At 47.1% G+C, this 23,596-nt stretch overlaps 1 protein-coding gene across 4 annotated transcripts in view; it reads left to right on the top strand.

The window, feature by feature from the left end:
- fhod1 (formin homology 2 domain containing 1) overlaps positions 1-23,596 on the top strand; it is a 483,544-nt gene that overhangs the window by 305,333 nt on the left and 154,615 nt on the right. For all 4 annotated transcript variants that reach the window (XM_038806848.1, XM_038806847.1, XM_038806846.1 and 1 more), the window contains exon 9: positions 18,514-18,657. In XM_038806848.1, coding sequence (XP_038662776.1) covers positions 18,514-18,657 — 144 coding nt within the window. The remainder of the gene's footprint in view (positions 1-18,513; positions 18,658-23,596) is intronic.

Below are 23,596 nucleotides of genomic sequence, written 5' to 3'. Positions count from 1 at the left end.
GTTCACATTTAAACATGGCTAGTTGAGTTGTTACGTCAGATTGTTGAGTAACATGACAAAACCATTGCACGCGCTCAATGACTGATTTACTTTTGTTTAGACATATGATATTTCCCACAATGTTTTCTATTTTTAATTACGTGTTCTTTAAGTGAAGTAATGATTGTGGCATTTTAATTTTCCCACTGAAGTATATGCGTTCTATTAAAGACCTCAAAACAGGTTAGTCTGATTTTCCAAGACATTGTTGATGACATAAGGTCTAAGTAGCTTTCAATATTATCTGAACTTGTGCACCTGCTGAATGCTTTTAGGACCTTTAATGTGTATACCAGTTGGTTTTGATTTATTGGTAATGTTTACTTCAATTGCTTAGTGGTGTTGGCTGTTCTTTTTGGTCATGTTCTTTATCCCATGAGGACTAAATCTGCAAATGATCAGGTGACAGAGCCTTACAGATAAGAGTTATAGAACCTTACAGATAAGAGTGATGTAGATCTAAAGGTATGCAATGTTGCATGACTGGTCTGTACTAAAACCAGGGTTCTTTTATGCTCATTGAAGACTGGGTAGTATAATTTAATAAAAAAATAGGCCTGTTAAACTGGGGATTATTTTTAAACTGTGTAACTCCAGCTATTCTGTAAATATTTAAGCTTGGCTGCAGCAAGAGACTTCCAACAGTCTGCTGGCAAGTGTAACTTAAACACTACTTGACTTCTTGTGTAAATCCTGCTGGTCCTTCAATTAAAGACTAAACCATTGAATCTGCAGAGAATGAATGAGGGGGGTTGTCCTTTATTCAGACTGGCATGTAACAAAATGCAGGCATCAACACAGTGCAAAATTAGAAGTATGAAATTAAAATATTAATTGTTTTGCATTATTACGAGCATCTCATTTAATGTATATTCATGAGATGACATTTTGTGATTTTCTTTAATTAAGAAAGCAGTTGAAACTTGCTCCCTTGATAATGTTATAACGTTTATTTATATATATATCTAAAGACTAGATTTCAGTGTTCTATCCTTCACCACCTGGCTCTTTTTGCTGCAGCACCTGCACCCCCATACTAACTGATATTGTAAATGACTCCCACTCCTTGGGTCTTGCTCATTTTCAAAATCACCATCTCCTTCTCAATTCCTCTGTCCTTTCTTTCCAAAGTTCTTTAATGTGCTGTCACCTCCCAGATCTATGCCGCACGCGCACCCCCCCCCCCCCCCCCCCCCCGCCTGTCCACAGCTTCCTGCTTGAATCTCTCCAATCAGGTTTCTACCTACACCACAGCTTTATTTAAAAGTCACAAATGCCACACTCTGTGAACGTGGTCATGATGCATTATCCCTTCTCATCCTTCTATAACCGTACAGTTTTTGGCAAGTTTAATCACCCACATCGTCTGCAATGCCTGTCAATGTCCAGCTCAGTGGAAATTCTCTCTTGGTTTCTCCTCTCTCTTTGATCATCAGCAGAGGACCTGCAGCAGTAGCTTCTCTTTGCACCCTTGCATTGTCACCTCAAACATCCCCCATAAACCTACCCTTTGCCTTCTCCCTGTCCTTGTCTATTTGCTGGTAACCTCATCCACAGACGTGGGGTCAGCTCTCATGTATACACTGATGACAACCAGCACTACGTGCCTTTACCCTTCTATTGCTTCCGAGTTGTCAGACCAGGGGCTAAATTCTCCGACCCCCCGCAGGGTCGGAGAATCGCCCAGGGCCGGTGAAAATCCCGCCCCCGCCGTGGCCGGAATTCTCTGCCACCCGGGAATTGGCGGGGGCGGTAATCGCGCCGCGCCGATCGGCGAGCACCCTGCGGCGATTCTCCGGCCCGCGATGGGCCGAAGTCCCGCTGCTGAGAGGCCTCTCCCGCCGCCATGGTTTCAACCACCTCTGGTGGCGGTGGGATTGGCCCCCGGGGTCTTGGGGGAGGGGGGAGCGGGGCGATCGGACCTCGGGGGGGGGGTGCCCCCATGGTGGCCAGGCCCGCGATCGGGGCCCACCGATCGGCGGGCGGGCCAGTGCCATGGGGGCACTCTTTTTCTTCCGCCGCCACGGCCTCCACCATGGCGGAGGTGGAAGAGAACCCCCCCTACCGTGCATGCGCTGGTGGTGACGCTTCTAAAGGCAGCTGATTAAGAGTCACATAAAGATTTGTCAACAAAGGTGAAGCCCATTGAATAAAAGGGGCAGTCATGGCATAGCTATAAAGTTGGCTGAGTGATATACAACAGAGGGTGGTGGTGAATGGTTGTTTCTCGGACTGCCAGAAGGTATACAGTGAGCGGCAGCTGACGTACCAGCGCATGCGCAAACTGGCAAAAGCCTTTCGGTCAGCCCCGATGCCGGCTGGCAGGTCGGCGTGGCGCCAACCACTCCAGCGCGGGCCTAGCCCCCAAAGGTATGGAGAATTCCGCACCTTTGGGGAGGCCCGACGCCGGAGTAGTTGGCGTCACTCCGCTACGCCGGGACCCCCTGCCCCGCCGGGTAGGGGAGAATCCTGGCCTAGTTGTCTGATATTCAGTGTTGGATGTGCCGCAGTTTGATTCGGGTAGAAATTGGGCAGGCTAAACCTTTGCTGCCCCCTACTCCATTCGCACACCAAGGCAACCATCTCGGGCTGAACAAAACTTTGTAACCTCAGTACTGAGCTCTGCTGCCTGTCTCATATTCTGCAGCAAGTTCCATTCACCCACTATCCCTGTCCTTGATGACCAATGATGTCACCCAGTGCCCCATGCCTCAAATTTAAAATTTTTATTCCTGTGCTTAAATGTCTCCATAAGTTCACCTTTGCTATGTATAACCTCCTCCAGTGCAACAACCCTTCATTTTCTGTAGACTGGCCAAAGTGAATGATGAACTACAGAACATCTAATTTAAATAATTAATTAAGAAACAAACGCGAGATAAAGATAACTATGATAAAGAAAATAATAAACTACTAACACTAATTAACTATTGTAGGGCTACTGCAAAATACGTCTATCCTCCAGCAGGTCCTACTCCCACCTCCCCAGCCACAGGGTCACTTGGTGGGTTTGCACTGCCACCTAGTGACCAGAGGTCATGCATATCATTATGAACAGAATTGCTTTATGCATATCATCACAAACCCCTCCATCATTATTCTGGTTCTGGCCTCTTGAACAGTGCAATACTTTTGAGAGGCCTTTTCCCTTGGTCTCATCATTGATGACTGGGCCTTTGGCTCCCTAGGCCCATTCTTTGTGACTCCCTCCTCTCTCGATTCCTATATTTTCCTTAAGTGCCTCCTTGACCAAATGCCTGTTAAGTGTTCCTGATTTCTATGAATTGGTGTCCATTTTTCTCTTGAGGCTTTACAAAGCATCTTGGTACTTTTTCCATGTCAAAGGTGAAATAGAAATGCAAATTGTTGTTGCTGTTAATCTAAGTGAACAATTCAGTGCAGTACTGCACTACAAACAAGTCACGTCCAGTTGTTCTGGTAGTGCAGGTGGATGGTCACCCAGCAATGTTCAAATAAGAGTAAGGAATAAGGAATATCTCAATGTTCCCGGTCAACATTGCTTCTTTACTCAACACTAGCAGAATTAGAAAAAACGATAATTAATTTCTTTGCTGCTTATGAAACGTTGGAACATGGGTACAAGAGTAAGCATTTATCCCCTTGAGCCTGTTCTGCCATTCAGTGAGATAATTTGGGCTTCTAAAGGCAGCTGATTAAGAGTCACATAAAGATTTGTCAACAAAGGTGAAGCCCATTGAATAAAAGGGGCAGTCGTGGCATAGCTATAAAGTTGGCTGAGTGATATACAACAGAGGGTGGTGGTGAATGGTTGTTTCTCGGACTGCCAGAAGGTATACAGTGAGCATTTCTAGACCATCAGTATTAGATTTTTTGCTTTTCTTGATCTATTAATAACCTTTATTTGGGTGTAATGGGGACAATTTCAGAATTTGCAGATGACACAACACTTGGAAGTACAGTGATCTGAGAGGAAGTTAGTGGTAGACTACAAGAGGAGTTAGAAAGCCTGATAGGGGCGGTGCAGTGGTTAGCACTGCTGCCTCATGGTGCCGAAGACTGGGGTTCGATCCTAGCCCCGGGTCACTGTCCGTGTGGCGTTTGCAGTCTCCCCGTGTATGCGTGGGTCTCGCCCCCACAACCCAAAAAGATGTGCAGGGTAGGTGAATTGGCCACGCTAAATTGCCCCTTAATTGGGGGGAAAAAAAAGAATTGGATACTCTAAATTTATATTTAAGAAAACACCACATTGGCTTCAACTGGAGTATTGCATTGAATTCTGGGAATCACACATTCAAAAGAATGTGATGGCTTTGTAGAGAACACGACAAAACTATGAGCATTGCTCCAGGGGTGAGACACTTCATTTAAATGGATAGATTGAAGAAGCTGAGGCTGTTCTCCTTGGAGTAGAGAAAGTTTATGTTCAAAATCATGAGGGATCTGAGCAAATTAGATAGCTGTTCCATCAGTGGATGAGTCAAGAACCAGGGGGCACAGAATTAAGTGATTGACAAAAGGCAACATGAGAAAAAAACCTTTTTACAGAATTTAGACCATTGAGTCCACACCAACTCTGTGTGCACTCCACTCAATCCTACTCTCCCGCTCACTTCGCTAGACAACTGGTTTGTTTCAATTCCCGTACTGGCTGAGGTTATTCACGAAGGCCCGCTTTCTCAACGTTACCCCTCGCCTGAGGTGTCCCCCTCAAAGGGGAAAACAACCTATGTTCATCTGGGACTATGGCACCTTTGCTCTCCCACACTAACCCTCTAACCTTGCATGTTTATTTTCCTCAGGTGCCCATCCAGTTTCCTTTTTAAAAACATTATATATATTGAGATTTTACAGGGTAGGTGAATTGATCACGCTAAATTGTCCCTTAATTGGAAAAAATGAATTGGGGGAAAAAGAAAGGATTTCTCATGGATTATAACAAAGCACCTTCATTTCCGCCAAATAGTCACCCCGGCTCCCAAGTGACCAACAGCCTAGGCGTGGATTGAGGGGCGGGGGGGAATGACTTGACTCAACCGGCCACCTCTATACCCTCATGACGATCATCAAAGACAGGATAATACAAGGCCAGCAGATGGGGGGGGGGGGGGGGGGGGGGGGCAACTGACCACAGGCCTTGAAGATCAGATTCTCTGTGCTCCATTGAACCTGATACACCCAGCCTCCAGATCAAGATTACTAAAGCACGGCAACCAATCTTCAAACTCAGTCAGGAACTCGCCTCTCACTTCCTGCCAGAAATCAGACAGATGAACACTCTTGGTCCGGCCCCTGCCTCCTGAAACTATCAGGATATGCGACGCACTATGCAGCAGAATCTCAATGAACAGAAGGCAGGCCTTAACTAGGAGAAGTCCTCGAGAAAATGCACAGTTTCTCTCCTGCACCTCTACCATTCTTGCAAGGACACCTCATGGTTCTTCAAGGTGAACTCCAAAGATCTGCAACACAGAGCTGAAATCACCATTCAGAACAACACTCTGAGGTGATCATCATCCCGATGCCCACTGCGCCGCCGAGATGCAGGCCCGCTCATTAGCAAGAGAACCACTGCAAACTGGGCTCCACCCCAGCCAATTCCAACCGCCTCAATCGCACGAGAATTCTTTACCATTTCACTCTACTCCTCCTTCAAAACTCCAATCAGGATCGTCCAGGGACATAGTACCATGAATATGTCCCAAGAAAAGACAATTACGAAATGTGCACAAGGATAAAATAAAGGACCATGTTACGACCCCAGACCGGATTAAAACCCCAATATTTTAACTTTGTAAAACTGAGGAAAGGATACTTCATTCCAGGAGTGATTGCATGAAGAACTAGGGATGTGGTATTTTTAAACAAAACTTTATTACTAACATAGTATTAAAATCTTTAACATCACACTCACAAATAGCTTACAATTACCCTTAAACAATACTATTTAGCACAGTGAATACAATACCCCTTACTTTGCTATCTTTATTCTCACTTTAACAACAGAAAATAGACCAGCTCGGCTCTCAATCCACCTTAAGTATCAAGACCCAGAGTAATACTTGTTTTACAGAGTTATTCTTTGAGAAAGGGATCTTGGGACACTTCTTCACAGAATAAATCTGACTCTGATCCGAACACCTGCAGAAACTCTGGCTGGATGTCTTCAAAAGTTCTTTTTGACTGGCTTGTTTCAGCTCCCCCTTGTCCTCCGAGAAGTCGGCATTGCTTTAAATACAATTAATCTCTTACAGTGAGACCCAATTAAAAATAAAAGCCAGTCTGCCACCAGAGGCTGATGGAGTGGGCAGGATGCAAGGGTGTCGCTGAACTCACCCAGAAGGGAATAAAACAGTTTGGACAGTATTACTAGTTCCCTGTTTCACTGTTTTTTTTCCCTTCTGGGCAGGCAGGTGGCTGGCGCCTCTATTCCTGCCTGATGTGCGGGTTAGGTGGATTGGCCAAGCAAAAATTCACCTTAGTGTCCAAAAACGGTTAAGTGGGGGTTACTGCATTAAGGGGATAGGGTAGAAACGTGGGCTTGAGTAGGGTGCACTTTGTAAGGGCCGGTGCAGACTCGATGGGCCAAATGGCCTCCTGCATTGTAAATTCTATGATACTATGATACTAACAGTTTCACTGTGTACACGTTCTGCCAGATCAGAACTACAAATGACTTTCTCAAAAACACCTCAGGCCATCGTTCCAACCAGAAATGCCATCATCTCACCAAGCTGAAAACTAATTAACTCCACAGGGAATCCCCTCAAAACAAAATTCCATTAGACCAAGCTTATTTAAAAATATATTTGTATTCAAGGCATTTAACATATATACACAGACTATCAGAAGAACAACACATCAACCCAACAAACAACCACAGATCTCCATCCCACGTCATAGCATAGCATATACAGTGCAGAAGGAAGCCATTCAGCCCATCGAGTTTGCACTGGCGTTTGGAAAGAGCACCCTATTTAAGCCCCAGGCCTCCACCCTATCCCCATTATCCCAGTAACCCCACCTAAACCTTTCTGATGAATGCGCAATACAGGGTTAACGGTAGGGTTCTTGGCAATGTGGAGCAGAGAGATCTTGGGGTCTATGTTCACAGATCTTTGAAAGTTGCCACTCAATTGGATAGAGCTGTGAAGAAGGCCTATGGTGTGCTGGCGTTCATTAGCAGAGGGATTGAATTTAAGAGCCGTGAGGTGATGATGCAGCTGTACAAAACCTTGGTAAGGCCACATTTGTACTGTGGAGTACTGTGTGCAGTTCTGGTTGCCTCATTTTAGGAAGGATGTGGAAGCTTTGGAAAAAGGTGCAAAGGAGATTTACCAGGAATGATCTTTACCATTGCTTTGAATGGAGAGTAGGTCTTATGAGGAGAGGTTGAGGGTGCTAGGCCTTTTCTCATTAGAACGGAGAAGGATGAGGGGCAACTTGATAGAGGTTTATAAGATGATCAGGGGAATAGATAGAGTAGACAGTCAGAGACCTTTTCCCCGGGTGGAACAAACCATTACAAGGGGACATAAATTTAAGGTGAATGGTGGAAGATATCGAGGGGGATGTCAGAGGTAGGTTCTTTACCCAGAGAGGAGAGGGGGCATGGAATGCAGTGCCTGTGGAAGTAGTTGAGTCAGAAGCATGAGGGACCTTCAAGCGGCTATTGGATAGCTACATGGATTACGGTAGAATGATGGGGTGTAGATTAATTTGTTCTTAATCTAGGACAAAAGTTCGGCACAACATCGTGGGCCGAAGGGCCTGTTCTGTGCTGTATTTTTCTATGTTCTATGGACACTAAGGGCAATTTATCATGGCCAGTCCACCTAACCTGCACATCTTTGGACTGTGGGAGGAAACCAAAGCACCCAGAGAAAACCCACGCACACATGGGGAGGATGTGCAGACTCCGCACAGACAGTGACCCAAGCCGGAATCGAACCTGGGACCCTGGGGCTGTGAAGCAACTGTGCTAACCACTATGCTACCACACTGCCCATGTCACGCCTTCCCCATTTCAACCCCCTTACACCCACAAACCTTCCCTCCCCCTTGCTGACTCCTCAATTCTCCTGGAAGAAATCAATGAACGGTTTCGACCTATAGGTGAACCCCTCTACCGACCCCCGCAGAGCGAACTTGACCTTCTCCAAGCACAGGAATTCTGCAAGTCTTCACCACAACCCTGCCTTCGGCGGCTCTGAGTCCCTCCAACCCAACAAAATCCGTCTCTGGGTTATCGGGAGGCAAAGACCAAAACATCAACCTCTCCCCCCATCACCCGAACTTCCGTGTCTTCCGACACACCAAATATGGCCACCTCCTGACTCGGAACCACCCCCACACCCAATACCTTGGACATCACATCCGAGAACCCCTGTCAGAACCCACTTCGTCTTGGACATGCCCAGAACATGTGCACATGATACGCGCCCTCCCACCCCGTGCACCGCACACACCTATCCTCCACCCCCGCAAAGAACCTGCTGATCCTCGCCGCCATTATATGGGCCCTATGCACCACTTTAAACTGGATGAGGCTTAACCTTGTACACAACAAGGACGCGTTCACCCTCCGCAAGGCCTCCACCCACATCATCGGCCCACGCTTTTTACAAGGCTTTAATTGCACCCCTGACTCCCACAATATCCTTGCGTTTCAAGCTGGGATTTCTTTTAAAAAATGACTGCAGCAGTCAAACACACTCCAACCCAGGTCATAATTATAAGACGAGCAGAGCCAGAGAACATAAGAACTAGGAGCAGGAGTAGGCCATCTGGTCCCTCGAGCCAGCTCCACCATTCAATGAGATCATGTCTGATCTTTGGTGGATTTAGCTCTACTTTCCGGCCCGAACACCATAATCCTTAATCCCTTTATTCTTCAAAAAACTATCTATCTTTAACTTAAAAACATTTAATGAAGGAGCCTCAACTGCTTCACTGGGCAAGGAATTCCATAGATTCACAACCCTTTGGGTGAAGATGTTCCTCCTAAACTCAGTCCTAAATCTACTTCCCCTTATTTTGAGGCTATGCCCCCTAGTTCTGCTTTCACCCGCCAGTGGAAACGACCTGCCCGCATCTATCCTATTCCCATCATAATTTTATATGTTCCTATAAGATCCCCCCCTCACCCTTCTAAATTCCAATGAGTACAGTCCCAGTCTACTCAACCTCTCCTTGTAATCCAACCCCGTCAGCTCTGGGATTAACCTAGTGAATCTCCTCTGCACACCCTCCAGCGCCAGTACGTCCGTTCTCAGGTAAGCAGACCAAAACTGAACACAATACTCCAAGTGCGGCCTCACTAACACCTTATACAATTGCAGCATAACCTCCCTAGTCTTAAACTCCATCCCTCTAGCAATGAAGGACAAAATTCCATTTGTCTTCTTAATCACCTGTAGCACCTGTAAACCAACTTTTTGCGACTCATGCACCAGCACACTCGGGTCTCTCTGCACAGCAGCATGTTTTAACATTTTATCATTTAAATAATAATCCCTTTTGCTTTATTCCTACCAAAATGGATAATCTCAAATTTGTCAACATTGTATTCCATCTGCCAGATCCTAGCCCATTCACTTAACCTATCCAAATCCCTCTGCAGACTTCCAGTGTCCTCTGCACTTTTTTTTGCTAAATATTTTTATTCTCCTTTTTCACATTTTCTCCCAGATTTACACCCACCAACAATAAACAATAATCAGCAACAGATATGTCAATCCCCATATCAATAACAACAATCCCATCCTCCCACCAACCCCCAAACATCAGCCCGCATGTTTATCTAAACAAATGACAAAAAGGAATCATGGATTACCCACAGTCATCCTTAATATACACAGCCCCCCTCCCCCCCCAAACCCTCTCACCCATCCCCCCCAACTAATGTTCGATGTTATCCAGTTCTTGAAAGTGCATGATGAATAATGCCCATGAATTGTAGAACCTCTCCGTCCTTCCCTTCAGTTCAAACTTAACCTCCTCAAGGGTCAAGTATTCCAACAGGTCCCCCCGCCATGCCAGGGCACAGGGTGGAGAGGCTGCTCTCCATCCCAGCAGAATCCGCCTCCGGGCGATCAACGAGGCGAAGGCTATAATATCTGCCTCTGCACCCGTTTCCAACCCTGGCTGGTCCGACACCCCGAATATGGCCTCCCGGGGACCCGGGTCCAGGTTCACGTGCACCACCTTGGAAATTATCCTAAAAATCTCCTTCCAGTACCCCTCTAGCTTTGGACAGGACCAAAACATATGAACGTGAACAGCGGGCCCCTCCCGCAATGCTCACACACATCTTCTACTCCTTCAAAGAATCGGCTCATCCTTGCCCTCGTGTGATGCGCTCTGTATACCACCTTCAGCTGTATCAGCCCCAACCTCGCACATGAGGTGAAGGCATTTACTCTCCGGAGCACCTCACACCAGAACCCCTCCTCTATAACCTTTCCCAACTCTTCCTCCCATTTCGCTTTGATCCCTTCCAGTGGTGCCTTATCCTCTTCCAAAATAGCTCCATACACCGCTGATACTACCCCCTTCTCCAGTCCCCTTGCCGTCAGCATCTCCTCCAGCAATGTGGAGGCCGGTTCCTCCGGGAACTTCTGTATCTCCTTCCTGCCAAAATCTCGAACCTGCATGTATCTAAACATTTCTCCCCGCTCCAGCCCATACTTCGCTTCCAACTCACTCAATCCTGCAAACCGACCCCTAAGAAACAAACCGTTTAGCGTCTTAATCCCCTTCTCTTCCCATTTCCGAAAACTGCCATCCCACTTCCCTGGCTCAAATCTGTGGTTCCCCCAAATCGGCATTTCCCTTGACCCTGCCCCCAACCCGAAGTGTTGCCGAAACAACCACCAGATTTTCAAAGAAGCTATTATAACCGGACTCCCCGAGTATTTCCCCGGAGTTATCGGGAGCGGCGCTGTTGCTAGTGCTTTCACTCCCGACCCCTGCACAAACTCTCCTCCATTCTGACCCATTGGGAATCAACCCCTCTGACCCAGCTCCGCACCTTCTCCACATTCGCCGCCCAGTAGTAGTACATCAGGTTCGGAAGACCCAAACCCCCTGCCTTGCTTCCCCTCTGTAGCTGCACCTTTCTCACTCTGGCCACCTTCCCTCTCCATATGAACGAGGTAATCCTTCCCTCAATCTCCCTGAAAAAAGCCTTTGGGAGGAAAATCGGTAGGCATTGAAAAATAAACAGAAATTGCGGCAACACATTAATTTTAACCGCCTGTATCCGACCCCCCAATGACAGAGGGAGACCATCCCACCTTGCCAGATCGGCTTTCACTCTCCCCACCAAACTAGTGATGTTGTACCTGCGAAGCCTCCCCAACTCCCGGGCAACCTGCACCCCCAGATACCTAAAGTGAGTCTCCCTGCCGTACGGAATGGCAGCCCCCTCCAACCCCGGCAGACACCACAAAATACTCACTCGTGTCCAGGTTCAGCTTGTACCCCGAGAAAGACCCAAATACTCGCAGTCGCTCCAATTATCCTCCTATCGACGCACTTGGTTCCGACACATACAGCAGCAAGTCGCGGCATATAAGGACACCCGATGAGAACATAAAGCCTTTCCCACCACAAAGAAGTCGATCCGCGAGTATACGTTATGGACTGCTGAGAAAAACGAGTACTCCCGTTCCCTTGGGTGCAGGAACCTCCAAGGGTCTACCCCTCCCATTTCCACCATTAACCCAGCCAGCGCCTTCGCCCCCCCCCCCCCCCCCCCCCGATGGGACCAGCGAGCGCGGCTGTAATCTGTCCAACCTTGGCTCCTGCACCAAGTTCCAGTCTCCCCCCCCCCCCCCCCCCCCCCCCCACGATCAGCTCGTGTGTGTCCAAGTCGGGAATGGCCCCAAACACCTTCTTCGCAAATCCCACATCGTCCCAATTGGGACCGTTTACACTTAACAGCGCCACTGATCTCCTCTCCAGCACCCCTGCCACAATCACATATCCACCCCCCTGATCTGCCACCACCTTCTCCATCTGGAAGCCTACCCTTTTGCTGACCAACACCGCTACCCCTTGAGCCCTTCCATCAAATCCAGAGTGAAACACTTGACTGACCCAGCCCTTTTTAAGTCTCACCTGGTCCTTCACCCTCAAGTGAGTCTGCTGCAGCATTGCCACATTGGCTATCAAACTTTTAAGATGCGCAAGCACCCTTGACCTCTTGACTGGACCTCCTAGCCCTCTCACGTTCCACGTGACTATCCTTACTGGGGGTCTCTCACCCCCCCCACCTTTCTTATCCACCATCATCATACCACTGGGCCCTGCCCCACAAGCCTGACCCGCCCCTGTCCATTGTTAACATCGAACCCCTTCCCCCCCCTCTCAAGAACTCCCCCTACCTTTCCCCCTGAGACAAGATCTCCCAGCATCCATCTCTTCCCCCCCCTCGCTCACCTCATATGCCCACTGAAGCCTGCTATCCAGGCTCCAACGTCCGCAGCCCTCCTCTCACCTCACCTCCATTCACTAGCTGACTTTAGTTTCTAGCGCGGGTGGCTCCCCCCGCCAAGACATATCTTCCCCTTCCACCCAGTCCCAGAGAAAGAAAAAACAAAAAAAAAGCAAAACCAACAATCCAACCCATGCAATTCACTAACATAACATTTAACCGTCGCAACACAGAACGCCAATCAATCCACCATTAACAATGCAAAGAGAAGTAAATTACAATACACATCAGTAAAAAGAAAGTTGTAGCATTCATACGTTTTCCAGCTGCTCAAACACAGTCCACAGTCTCTCTTCCAGTTCCGCTCCTCACGTCTGTCCCAAGCCTTCTGCCCTCACGAATGCCTCAGCCGCCTCTGCTGTCTCAAATAAAAGTCTTTGGTGTTATACGTTACCCTCAACTTCGCTGGGTACACCATACCAAATCACACCCCCTTGTAAAATGCCGCCTTCACTCGCCTAAACGCCGCTCGTCTTTTTGCCAACTCCACCGTCAAGTCCTGGTAGATCCGAACCGCAGTACCATCCCACAGCACCTCCCGCTTCTGCTTCGCCCAGCTTAATACCTTCTCCTTCATGCAAAACTTATGGAAGCAGATAATTACTGCTCTTGGCGGCTCGTTCACGTTGGCTTCGGCCTTGATGACCGATGAGCTTGGTCTAGTTCATACCGGGAGACGTTCTCACCCTCCCCCATCAGCTCCGCCAACTTCTTAGCAAAGTATTGTGTTGGCCTTGGGCCCTCTGTCCCTTCGGGCAAGCCCACAATTCTCAAATTGTGCCGCCTTAAGCGGTTCTCCAAGTCTTCGAACTTTGCTCGGAGTCCTCTGTTGACCTCCACCACCCTCCTCAGCTCGTCCTCCATCGAGGTGACCTGGTCGCTGTGTCGTGACACGGCCTCCTCCACTTCCTTCATCTTCTCGCCCTGCTCTCTCACCTCGCCCGATGCCTTTGCCACCGCCACCCTCACTGGGGCAATTGCCTCCTCCGCCAATGACTTCAATGCGACCACCGTCTCCTTCCTCAAGGCCTCCATGTGCCTCGCGAACTGCTTTTCCAGCTCCACCACCCTCACCTCGGTCATCTTCTCCACTGTAGGTTGTGCGGCCCCGCCTTGCGGTTCGGCTTCCGCCACCTTGTCAGCACTTTTGCTCGTCCTCTCGTTCAGCGGCAAACCCGCGTTTCCTCCTTTCTTCGATGCTGATCTTCGGATCCTCTAACAGCTTATTGTTTTTTCTTTCTTTTCTCTTCTCTCCCCTTCCACCCTCCTGTCCTTCACCAATCTGAATTATTCTTTTTTTTTTGAAAAAAACAATTTTTCTTCCTTCACACACAAAAAAAGGGAAAAAGGGGAGAAAAAAAAACTTTCATCAAACTTCTTTAAACCTTCTTTCTTTCTCCTCTACATTCCCCAGAGCTCCCCTGGGACCAGACTTCAGCCTTCTTTCTTCATCCTAGGTGGGAGCCATCCGATGTGGAGCACCCCACCTGGGTCGTGCCCTGGTCTCGGGCCTGCCGCCTCGGCCTCCTTGTAGCTCTGCCTCCGCTGCTCCGACCTCCACGCCGCGCTGGGCCCAGCGTCTAAGCCCCCGACACCCGCGCGAGATTCTTGGCCGGTTTTTAAAACCGGCCCCGCTAGCTGCCCGTGACGGCTCCAAAGGCCGATGATAGTCGAGGGGTCAGTGATGACCCGGGGAAATCCCCGAAATCGCCGCAAACTGTGGCCACCGGCGGGAGCTCTTCTTGCTGCTCGCCCACGCCACCGGAAGTCTCCTCTGAACTTTTTGCTTTACCACTCATCTTAGTGTCGTCTGCAAACTTGGACACATTACCCTTGGTCCCCAACTCCAAATCACAATTGAACAATTGTGGGCCCAGCACTGAGCCCTGAGGGACACCACTAGCTAATGATTGCTAACCAGAGAAACAACCATTAATCCCCACTCTTTGCTTTCTATTAATTAACCAATCCTCTATCCATGCTTCTACTTTACCCTTAATGCCATGCATCTTTATCTTATGCAGCAACCTTTTGTGTGGCACCTTGTCAAAAGCTTTCTGGAAATCCAGATATACCACATCCATTGGCTCCCCGTTATCTACCGCGCTAGTAATGTCCTCAAAAAAATTCCACTAAATTAGGCACAACCTGCCCTTTATGAACCCATGCTGCATCTGCCCAATGGGACAATTACCATCCAGATGCCTCACTATTTCTTCCTTAATGATAGATTCCAGCATCTTCCCTACTACCAAAGTTAAGCTCACAGGCCTATAATTACCCACTTTCTGCCAACCTCCTTTTTTAAACAGTGGTGTCACGTTTGCTAATTTCCAATCCACTGGGACCACCCCAGAGTCGAGTGAATTTTGGTAAATTATCACTGGTGCATTTGCAATTTCCCTAGCCATCTCTTTTAGCACTCTGGGATGCATTCCATCAGGGCCAGGAGACTTGTCTACCTTTAGCCCCATTAGCTTGCCCATCACTACCTCCTTAGTGATAACAATCATCTCAAGGTCCTCACCTGTCATAGCCTCATTTCTATCAGTCACTGGCATGTTATTTGTGTCTTCCACTGTGAAGACCGACCCAAAATACCTGTTCAGTTCCTCAGCCATTTCCTCATCTCCCATTATTAAATCTCCCTTCTCATCCTCTAAAGGACCAATATTTACATTAGCCACTCTTTTTTGTTTTATATATTTGTAGAAACGTTTACTATCTGTTTTTATATTCTGAGCAAGTTTACTCTCATAATCTATCTTACTCTTCTTTATAGCTTTTTTAGTAGCTTTCTGTTGCCCCCTAAAGATTTCCCAGTCCTCTAGTCTCCCACTAACCTTTGCCACTTTGTATGCTTTTTCCTTCAATTTGATACTCTCCCTTATTTCCTTAGATATCCATGGTCGATTTTCCCTCTTTCCACCGTCCTTCCTTTTCGTTGATATAAACCTTTGCTGAGCACTGTGAAAAATCACTTGGAAGGTTCTCCACTGTTCCTCAACTGTTTCACCATAAAGTCTTTGCTCCCAGTCTACCTTAGCTAGCTCTTCTCTCATCCCATTGTAATCTCCTTCGTTTAAGCACAAAACACTAGAATTTGATATTACCTTCTCACCCTCCATCTTTATTTTAAATTCCACCATATTGTGATCGCTCCTTCCGAGAGGATCCCTAACTATGAGATCATGAATCAATCCTGTCTCATTACACAGGACCAGATCTAGGACCATTTGTTCCCTCGTAGGTTCCATTACATACTGTTCTAGGAAACTATCGCGGATACATTCTGTAAACTCCTCCTCGAGGTTGCCTTTACCGACCTGGTTAAACCAATTGACATGTAGATTAAAAAACCCCCATGATAACTGCTGTACCATTTCTACATGCATCCGTTATTTTTTTGTTCTTTTACTCCTATCAGTGAATTTTTCACCTTTAATATTCCTGATTTCCACCCAAATGGATTCAGCCTTATGCTCCATAGCACCGATGTCATCCCTTACTATTGCCCGGATGTCATCCTTAAATAACAGAGCTACACCACCTCCCTTACCATCCACTCTGTCCTTGCGAATAGTTTGATACCCTCGGATATTTAACTCCCAGTCTCGACCATCCATTAACCATGTTTCAGTAATGGCCACTAAATCATCATCGTTCACGATGATTTGCTCCATCAACTCATTTACCTTATTCCGAATACAATGAGCATTCAGGTAAAGTACACTTATGTTGGCTTTTATACCTCTGTTTTGAATCTTAACACCTCGATCAGTAACCTCTCCTAAGTTATATTTCCTCTTACCTTTTCTCCTAATTTTCCTTGTCGTTGAACCCATATTTTCATGTAACAACCTGGTGCATCGCTTACCATTTATGTTTTTACTTCCCATTTTATTCCTTTTAGTATTACTGGGCCTATTCACTGAGCTCCCCTCAGTCACTGTACCTTGTACTGTCGCCCTTTTTGATTTTTGACTATGGCTTTTCTGCCTTACACTTTCCCCCTTACTGCCTTTTGTTTTTGTCCCTGTTTTACTACGTTCCGACTTCCTGCAGTGGTTCCTATCCCCCTGCCACATTAGTTTAAACCCTCCCCAACAGTTCTAGCAACCCCCCCCCCCTCAAGGACATCGGTTCCAGTCCTGCCCAGGTGCAGACCGTCCGGTTTGTACTGGTCCCACCTCCCCCAGAACCAGTTCCAATATCCCAGGAATTTGAATCCCTCCCTCTGCACCATGTCTCGAGCCACGCATTCCTTCTATCTATCCTGACATTCCTACACTGACTAGATCGTGGCACTGGTGGCAATCCTTTGAGGTCCTACTTTTTAGTTTAACTCCTAACTCTCTAAATTCAGCATGTTGGACTTCGTCCCGTTTTTTTACCTATATAGTCTTATACCTATACCTGTGTGCACCACGACAGCTGGCTGTTCAACACCCCCCCCCCCCCCCCCCCCCAGAATGTCCTGCAGCCGCTCTGAGACATCCTTGACCCTTGCACCAGGGAGGCAACATACCATCCTGGAGTCTCTATTGCGTCCGCAGAACCGCCTGTCTATTCCCCTTACGATTGTGTCCCCTATCACTATAGCCCTGCCATTCTTCCTGCCCTGCTGTGCAGCAGAGCCAGCCATGGTGCCATGAACCTTGCTGCTGCTGTCTTCCCCTGGTGAGCCATCTCCCTCAACGGTATCGAAAGCGGTATATCTGTTTTGCAGGGAGATGAGAGATGATCGCAGGGGACACCTGCACTGCCTTCCTACTCTTGCTCTGTCTTTTGGTCACCCATTTTCTATCTCTCTCAGTAACACCTTAGCTCTGTATCAACAAGGGGATGGTGTGGCACCTGTGCCATGTGCTTGCAGACTTGGCACCACGTGAAGGAGAAGGCTATCCGCTCCCAGTGGCCGTCAGGGTCACCGTAGCCCTGAATATTTACACCTCAGGATCATTCCAGGGCTAGAGCGGGGATTTCATCAGCTAAAGCTCACAAGTGCAACCATGAGGTCACAGATGCCCTGTTTTCCCGGGCAGTATATATATTTTAACATTGGCAAGGCCCAACAAAATGCCTGGGCAGCAGAATTCTCTGCCATTACCGGGATGCCCCAGGTCCAGGGGCTAATAGGTGGCACGCATGGCGCCTTGCGTGCACATAGACCCCAAGGTTGCTCTTACCCTGCACACTGTTTGGAATTATACTGTTACCTCTCCATATCTCTTCATGCTTCTCTGCATTAAATTCAATCTGCCACTTACCTGCCCATTCTGTTGGCCTATATATGTCCTGTTGCAGTCAATTAATATCATCCTCGCGAAGCTTAATGAAGGATAGAAAGTAACAAACACACAGTTTAGAGTTTCAGAAGAAGCTGAGAGGAGATGGGCGGATGGAGACGGACAGCTTTACGGAAGCAGAAGTGGGCAGTCTTATTAATGGAGATTATTTAAGATCAGGTCAGAGTCACATGATGCATTCTTCTTAAATCAGTGTGTCGGGAGAGGTTGAGGTCAGCGGCGAGGCAACAGATTGTGCTGTCGGGAAATCAGTTGGTCATCATACTACAGAATCATATTCATGTATTGACAGGGGTACAAAGAGGATTCTAATTATGAAAAGGTCAAATATCGCAAAAGAATAGACAAAATCAACCTCTACAATCTAGAAAGAAGGCGATTAAGGAAGAAACTTCATGGCAATAAACAAATCCTTAAGGAACGTTGATGTAATAAATATTAATACTTCAAAATAAGCCAGATAATGGGACCAATGAACATAAATTTGAATTAGTGAAAAGTAAATTTATATTCAGCATCATAACATTTACAGTAATACTTGGCATATGGTATGAGACACCAAAGAATCATTGAAAATTGTCAAACAAGAAAAGGGAGAGTTGAGCACTGGAGGCTTGAGGTTTGCTGAGCTGAGTGGCTTTTCTGATAAGTTTTAAATTGATTTGAAACGTTTTTCTTTTTTGACAGACCCTAGGAGCTCTTCCAGACCAGGATTCATTCTATGATGTTACAGACTGTCTTGAGCAACTGGGGATGGAAAAACTCATCCAACGGCGCATGAGTAATAAAGGAACTGACCCAGACTTAAAGCATCAGTTTACCATTTATGAGGTAAAATCGCTCTCTTGTTAAAATATGAATGGAACAGAAGTGACATTCTGTTGATAAATGTTTGTGATTATTGCTGCTATTACAATTTAGTGAAAGAAAAATTAATGCATTTCTGAGATTTTGTATCAAACCTTCACCTTTACAGCAGGGCAATCCGATTTTGCCCTTCAAAGATTTGATTGTCTAGACAGAGTACTGTGAACTCACTAATTCTAGAGTGAAGTATTGATGACTCTGGGTTTGTCATTGGTGTTGACTGTGCTGACGTGATCAATTAATGCCATTGAACCAGAAGTATGTCTAATAACATTAAGGTATATTATCTTACATGTGATCTTTTTCACTGAGAGGAGGCATATTAGTGCCCAATGGGATTATAACACCAATGCCAATGGAGAATCCTTAGAATTGGAATCAACGATTGGAAAGTCAGAATGGAAAATATAAGTTGCAGCTCTTGCCAGAGTCAGTTAAACTAATGGGAGAGAAGGGTTTTTGAGACTGAGGATTGCTGAAAGTTTAAGGAACAATTTCTGTCTGTGTTTTGTTTGAGACCCCCGGGAGATTTTTGACTCCCAACCCGAAATGAGCAGCTGCGACATCCTCCAAGGGCTAACTTTTTATATGGCACTTTTGAAAAGAAGAGGGTCAGTGGCAGCAGCAATAGCGGAAGATGGAGGAAAGGGGAATCATGCTATATTTAGGGAGCATGCACTCTCCCATCTATTACCCACCTCCCAAGGAATAGAGAGGTAACACAGGCTTGATGAGAAATTTAATCTGTATTTGAAAAAGGTGTTTCCCCCAAGAGCTTTGCCACCTGGTGCGCGAGAGCCTGCAACCTCACTCATCAGCCCACATTGCCCTGTCAATGGCTCTGAAGTGATTGTTGTGTTTATTGGCGCTGAGAGTCATTCCAGATATCAGCGAGGATCTCCAAATCATCACCAAAAGAGCACTAAGAGGATGTAGTCATCAAGTAACTAATCGCTTCATGCAGGACAGGTTTGGCAGCTACATATTGCAGGTTATAATGTATTTGGAAATGATGACATAGGAAAGAGGAGAAGGGATTACCTATATTAATCAGATATAACATAATGGCAGTAGTAAGAAAGGTCATAACCAACGAGATAGAAATGGAATCCATATGGATTGAGGAAAAAGGACAGGAAGGAATCAGTCACACTATTAGGGACAAATCATCATCATCTGTGTATGATTGTTCATCTGAGAAACTCAGTGTTACTGGTCATGAGTTCTGAGAGTTCTTGCATGGCTGATGAGCCTGATCCTAGAGCCGCGTCTTTGCCCACACACTTGGCAGGTGTTTCTGGGAGTTGGGAACGATCCCTGGACTCTAGATCACTGGCATTTCTTTCTCAGGCTTCTTTTCCGGGCTTCCTCCTTGCCGTCTCAATGAAGTGTTCTCAATGAAGTATGTCCCTTCAATCAGGAGATTCCTCCAAGTCAGTGTCTTCTGGACAAGAGTCTCCCAGGCATTGACATCTATGTTGCATTTCTTGAGGTAAGACTTCAGGGTGTCTTCGAAGCTCTTCCTTTGTACTCCCCTTATTCAGAAACATTCCTTGAACTAGGCAAAGAAGATTTGATTTGGCAGATGGATAAACACAGACTGTCAGTCAGTAGAAAAGATGTGGATGGAGAAATCTATGAAGAAAAATCTATGAAATGACTACCCAATTCAAGAATCAAAATCATGGGGACTTCAACTGAGTCCAAATACACTGGTGGAGGCAGTGGAAAGGGAGAAGGAGATGGGGGGGGGGGGGGGGGGGGGGGGGGATTCTCCGAGCCCGCGCCGGGTCAGAGAATCGGAGGGGACACGGGAAATTCCCGCTCCGACACCAGGACGTAATTCTCCGGAGAATCAGCGCCAATTGTGCCAACGCGGTCACCGGTTGGGGGCCGTTGAAAGAGACCCCCGCGGCGATTCTCCGCGGGCGACTGGCCCGAACTCCCGCTGAGTTCCGCCAAGTCCCACCGGCGTGGTTCCAGCCTGGTACCACCCGGCGGGAGCTCGGACCCGCGGCTGCGGTGGACGTCCTGGTGAGGGGCAGGCGGATCTGACTCCGGGGGGAGGGGGGTCGCCTCCATGGGGTCCAGGCCCGCGATTGGGGGCTTCTGATCGGTGGGTGCCCACGATCTGGAGGGGGCCTACCTCCTTCCGCATGCTGTAGGTCTCCACCATGTTGTCCGGAGCGGAGACAATGTCCACACGCATGCACCGGTGTTGATCCGGCCATCATGCGCATGTGTTGAGCCGCACCAGCCATGCAGGGCCGCCTTTTGGCGCCAGAGCAGCGTGCAACCCTTCGGCGCCGTGCTAGCCCCCTGAAGACCGCTGAATTGCTGAGCCAGGAAGCTTGCTGTCGCCGGCGTACACCACTCCGGTGTTTACACCGGCGTCAACACTTGGCCGGGATTTCGGAGAATCCCGGGCAGGGTTTCTACAAAGTGCACAAGACTCCTTGCTGATCCAAGGCACAGGAGATTATCTGGGAATAATGACCACAATACAATTAAGTTCAGAATAAATATTGACAGCAATATATAGAGTTCAAAGACCAAACTGATAGACTGGGGGTAAAAAGAAAACCATGAAAAAAAAAATGCGGGTTACACAAGAAAAACGATAAACTAGAATAAATATCGACTAAAAAGTAGAGCAATACTATGGGGGGAGTTAGAAAAATAGAAACCATTAGATAATACAACAGACTAGCCAAGAATGAGATGGTCATGGATCAATTAAGTGAAGATAAAATTAATTCTGGTTGAAAAAGTGTACAGAAAGTGCGTAAACAATAAAGGGGATTGGACAGGAAACAGGATAAGCTTCGGGCAGAGGCTAAATGAATCAGGAAAATAAAGAGGAAATTTGAAATTTAAATAACAAGAAATATAGAAATCAATAGCAAGTATTCTAAGGCACATAAGTATTAAAGGAGAATTTACAGAAGATAGGGAAAGGGCCCAAAAGAGGCAAGTAAGATAAACTCGTGGACGATTTTATTGAAATGACAGGGATGCTGAATAAATACCTTGCCTCAGTTTATGCTGAAGATGTTAACAAAGAAGAAATAGCTGCAGGAGATGTCAAAATGGATATTTTTGCAGTTAAGAAAGGAGACATTACAGAAATTAGTTAATCTTAAAGAGGATTAAAAACCTGAGTCCAATGGCTTGCGCTCAAAGACATGGGACGGGTTTCTTTGTTTCTGAGACTAAGTGTTGACGCCAACAGAGAATCTGTGGATCTTTACGACAGAAAAACCGGCGCTGCACCTGGACTGATTCCGCTACCATTGAGGGGCTAGCACCGGTGCCGCATGGAACACACTCGATTCCACTGAAAAATGGTGCGGGATTTTCCGGATCCCTAATTGACCCTCGGGAGGCTGACGAGCTGCAGCTGCACATACACATTACACTCCCCACACACACTTATGCCAGCCAACATGGTGGCACTGGTGGTGCTGGAGCACTCTCTTACAGCTAATGGGTTGTCCGGGGTCAGAGGGCACCCAGGAGGCGGTGCCCTGGGGGGGACCAATACTCCCACCAGCACTGGCAGATGCCCCCCGGCCAGCAGCACAACTTTTAGCAAACTATGCCCATACTAGACGCATATTAGGCCCTCTCTCTAAGCAGCCGCCATGCCGGTTCCACGATTTGTAAAAGCAGCACCCAATCGGGAACTCAGCCGATTGGAGGTTGAGAATTGCGCAGGCCCTGGAGAGTGCCGGGCCGGGCCCGCTAATGATATGCGAACGGTGTCTACTGTATGTCGGAGAGAAATGCATTGTAGCTGTTTTCAAGGTGACGGAGAATGGCGATTTGGTGTCAAATCTGTGCCTGTCGGAAGCTTTTCTCTGCCGAATCGCATTTCCCGATTTTGCCGTCGGATAATGGGGAATCCCACACCATGGTAATTCAGAAGGACTTTGATGAGATGCACCTAAGACAAGGATAGGATGTGTGGAATTGTGTGGAGTCAGCAACCATGTGAACTGAAGGAGGGCTCCAAAACCAAAAGCAGAGGGCAATTAGAGGAAATTTCTCAGACTGGCTGAAAGTGGGAAGTGGTGACCCACAGGAATCTGTGCTGGGACCACTGTTGTTAACCATGTGCGTAAATGAATTTGACTCAGAAATGGGAGGTATCGTGTAAAATATTTTTCCGTTCTCTGTCCATATGTGGCCTTTTGACCCTCAGATGGGAAGATTAGACAAATGATTTGTCTTGCTTGTTAGTTGTATATTTGCAAAATATTAATGGTATCTGTATAATATGTGAAGCCAACCAATGGATTTGCTGCAGGTTTTGTTTCAAGATGTTAAAAGGAGGCACCGACATCCAGGCCACCAGCTAATGGTCAGATTATAGTGTATTGGAAAGTGAGGAGTCCAGGGCCTCATAAGCCGTCGTCTCTCTCTCTCTCTCTCTCTTCTCCCTATTCCCTCCTCCTCCTCCTCCTCTCTCTCTCTCTCTCTCTCTCTCTCTCTTCCCCCCCCCCCCCCCCCCTCTCCCCCCCCCCCCCCCCCCCCCCCGGAGTTTATTTTTGAAGTAAAATACTGCAGTAATATAATTTCATGCCTTCTCATTTTCCACAAGGAAGAAGTACATTTTGCCCCACATGATGCAACCATAAACCTGCTCTTTATTAATGTTTATTTTAAGCCAGATCAGATGGATAACAGAATTAATCAAGTAGAAGCTTCAACATTTTGGTCTATGGTCTGGCAGAGTGTCTGTAATATAGCTTGGCTTTGATGAGTAACACATGGTAAAAACTTCAGAGAACTAGGAACAATCAGAGAATAATCAGTGATGTGGTTCACCCTCCCTGCCTTTTGAATAGTTTGCATTTCCAGTCAGGCAAATTTGCGAATTTGTTTTTCATTCTCTTTTGTC

This window comes from Scyliorhinus canicula, chromosome 9 (assembly GCF_902713615.1).
Source record: "Scyliorhinus canicula chromosome 9, sScyCan1.1, whole genome shotgun sequence".
Taxonomy (NCBI): domain Eukaryota; kingdom Metazoa; phylum Chordata; class Chondrichthyes; order Carcharhiniformes; family Scyliorhinidae; genus Scyliorhinus; species Scyliorhinus canicula.
The sequence above is the reverse complement of the archived record's forward strand: the minus strand, read 5'-3'. Positions and strand labels throughout refer to the sequence as shown.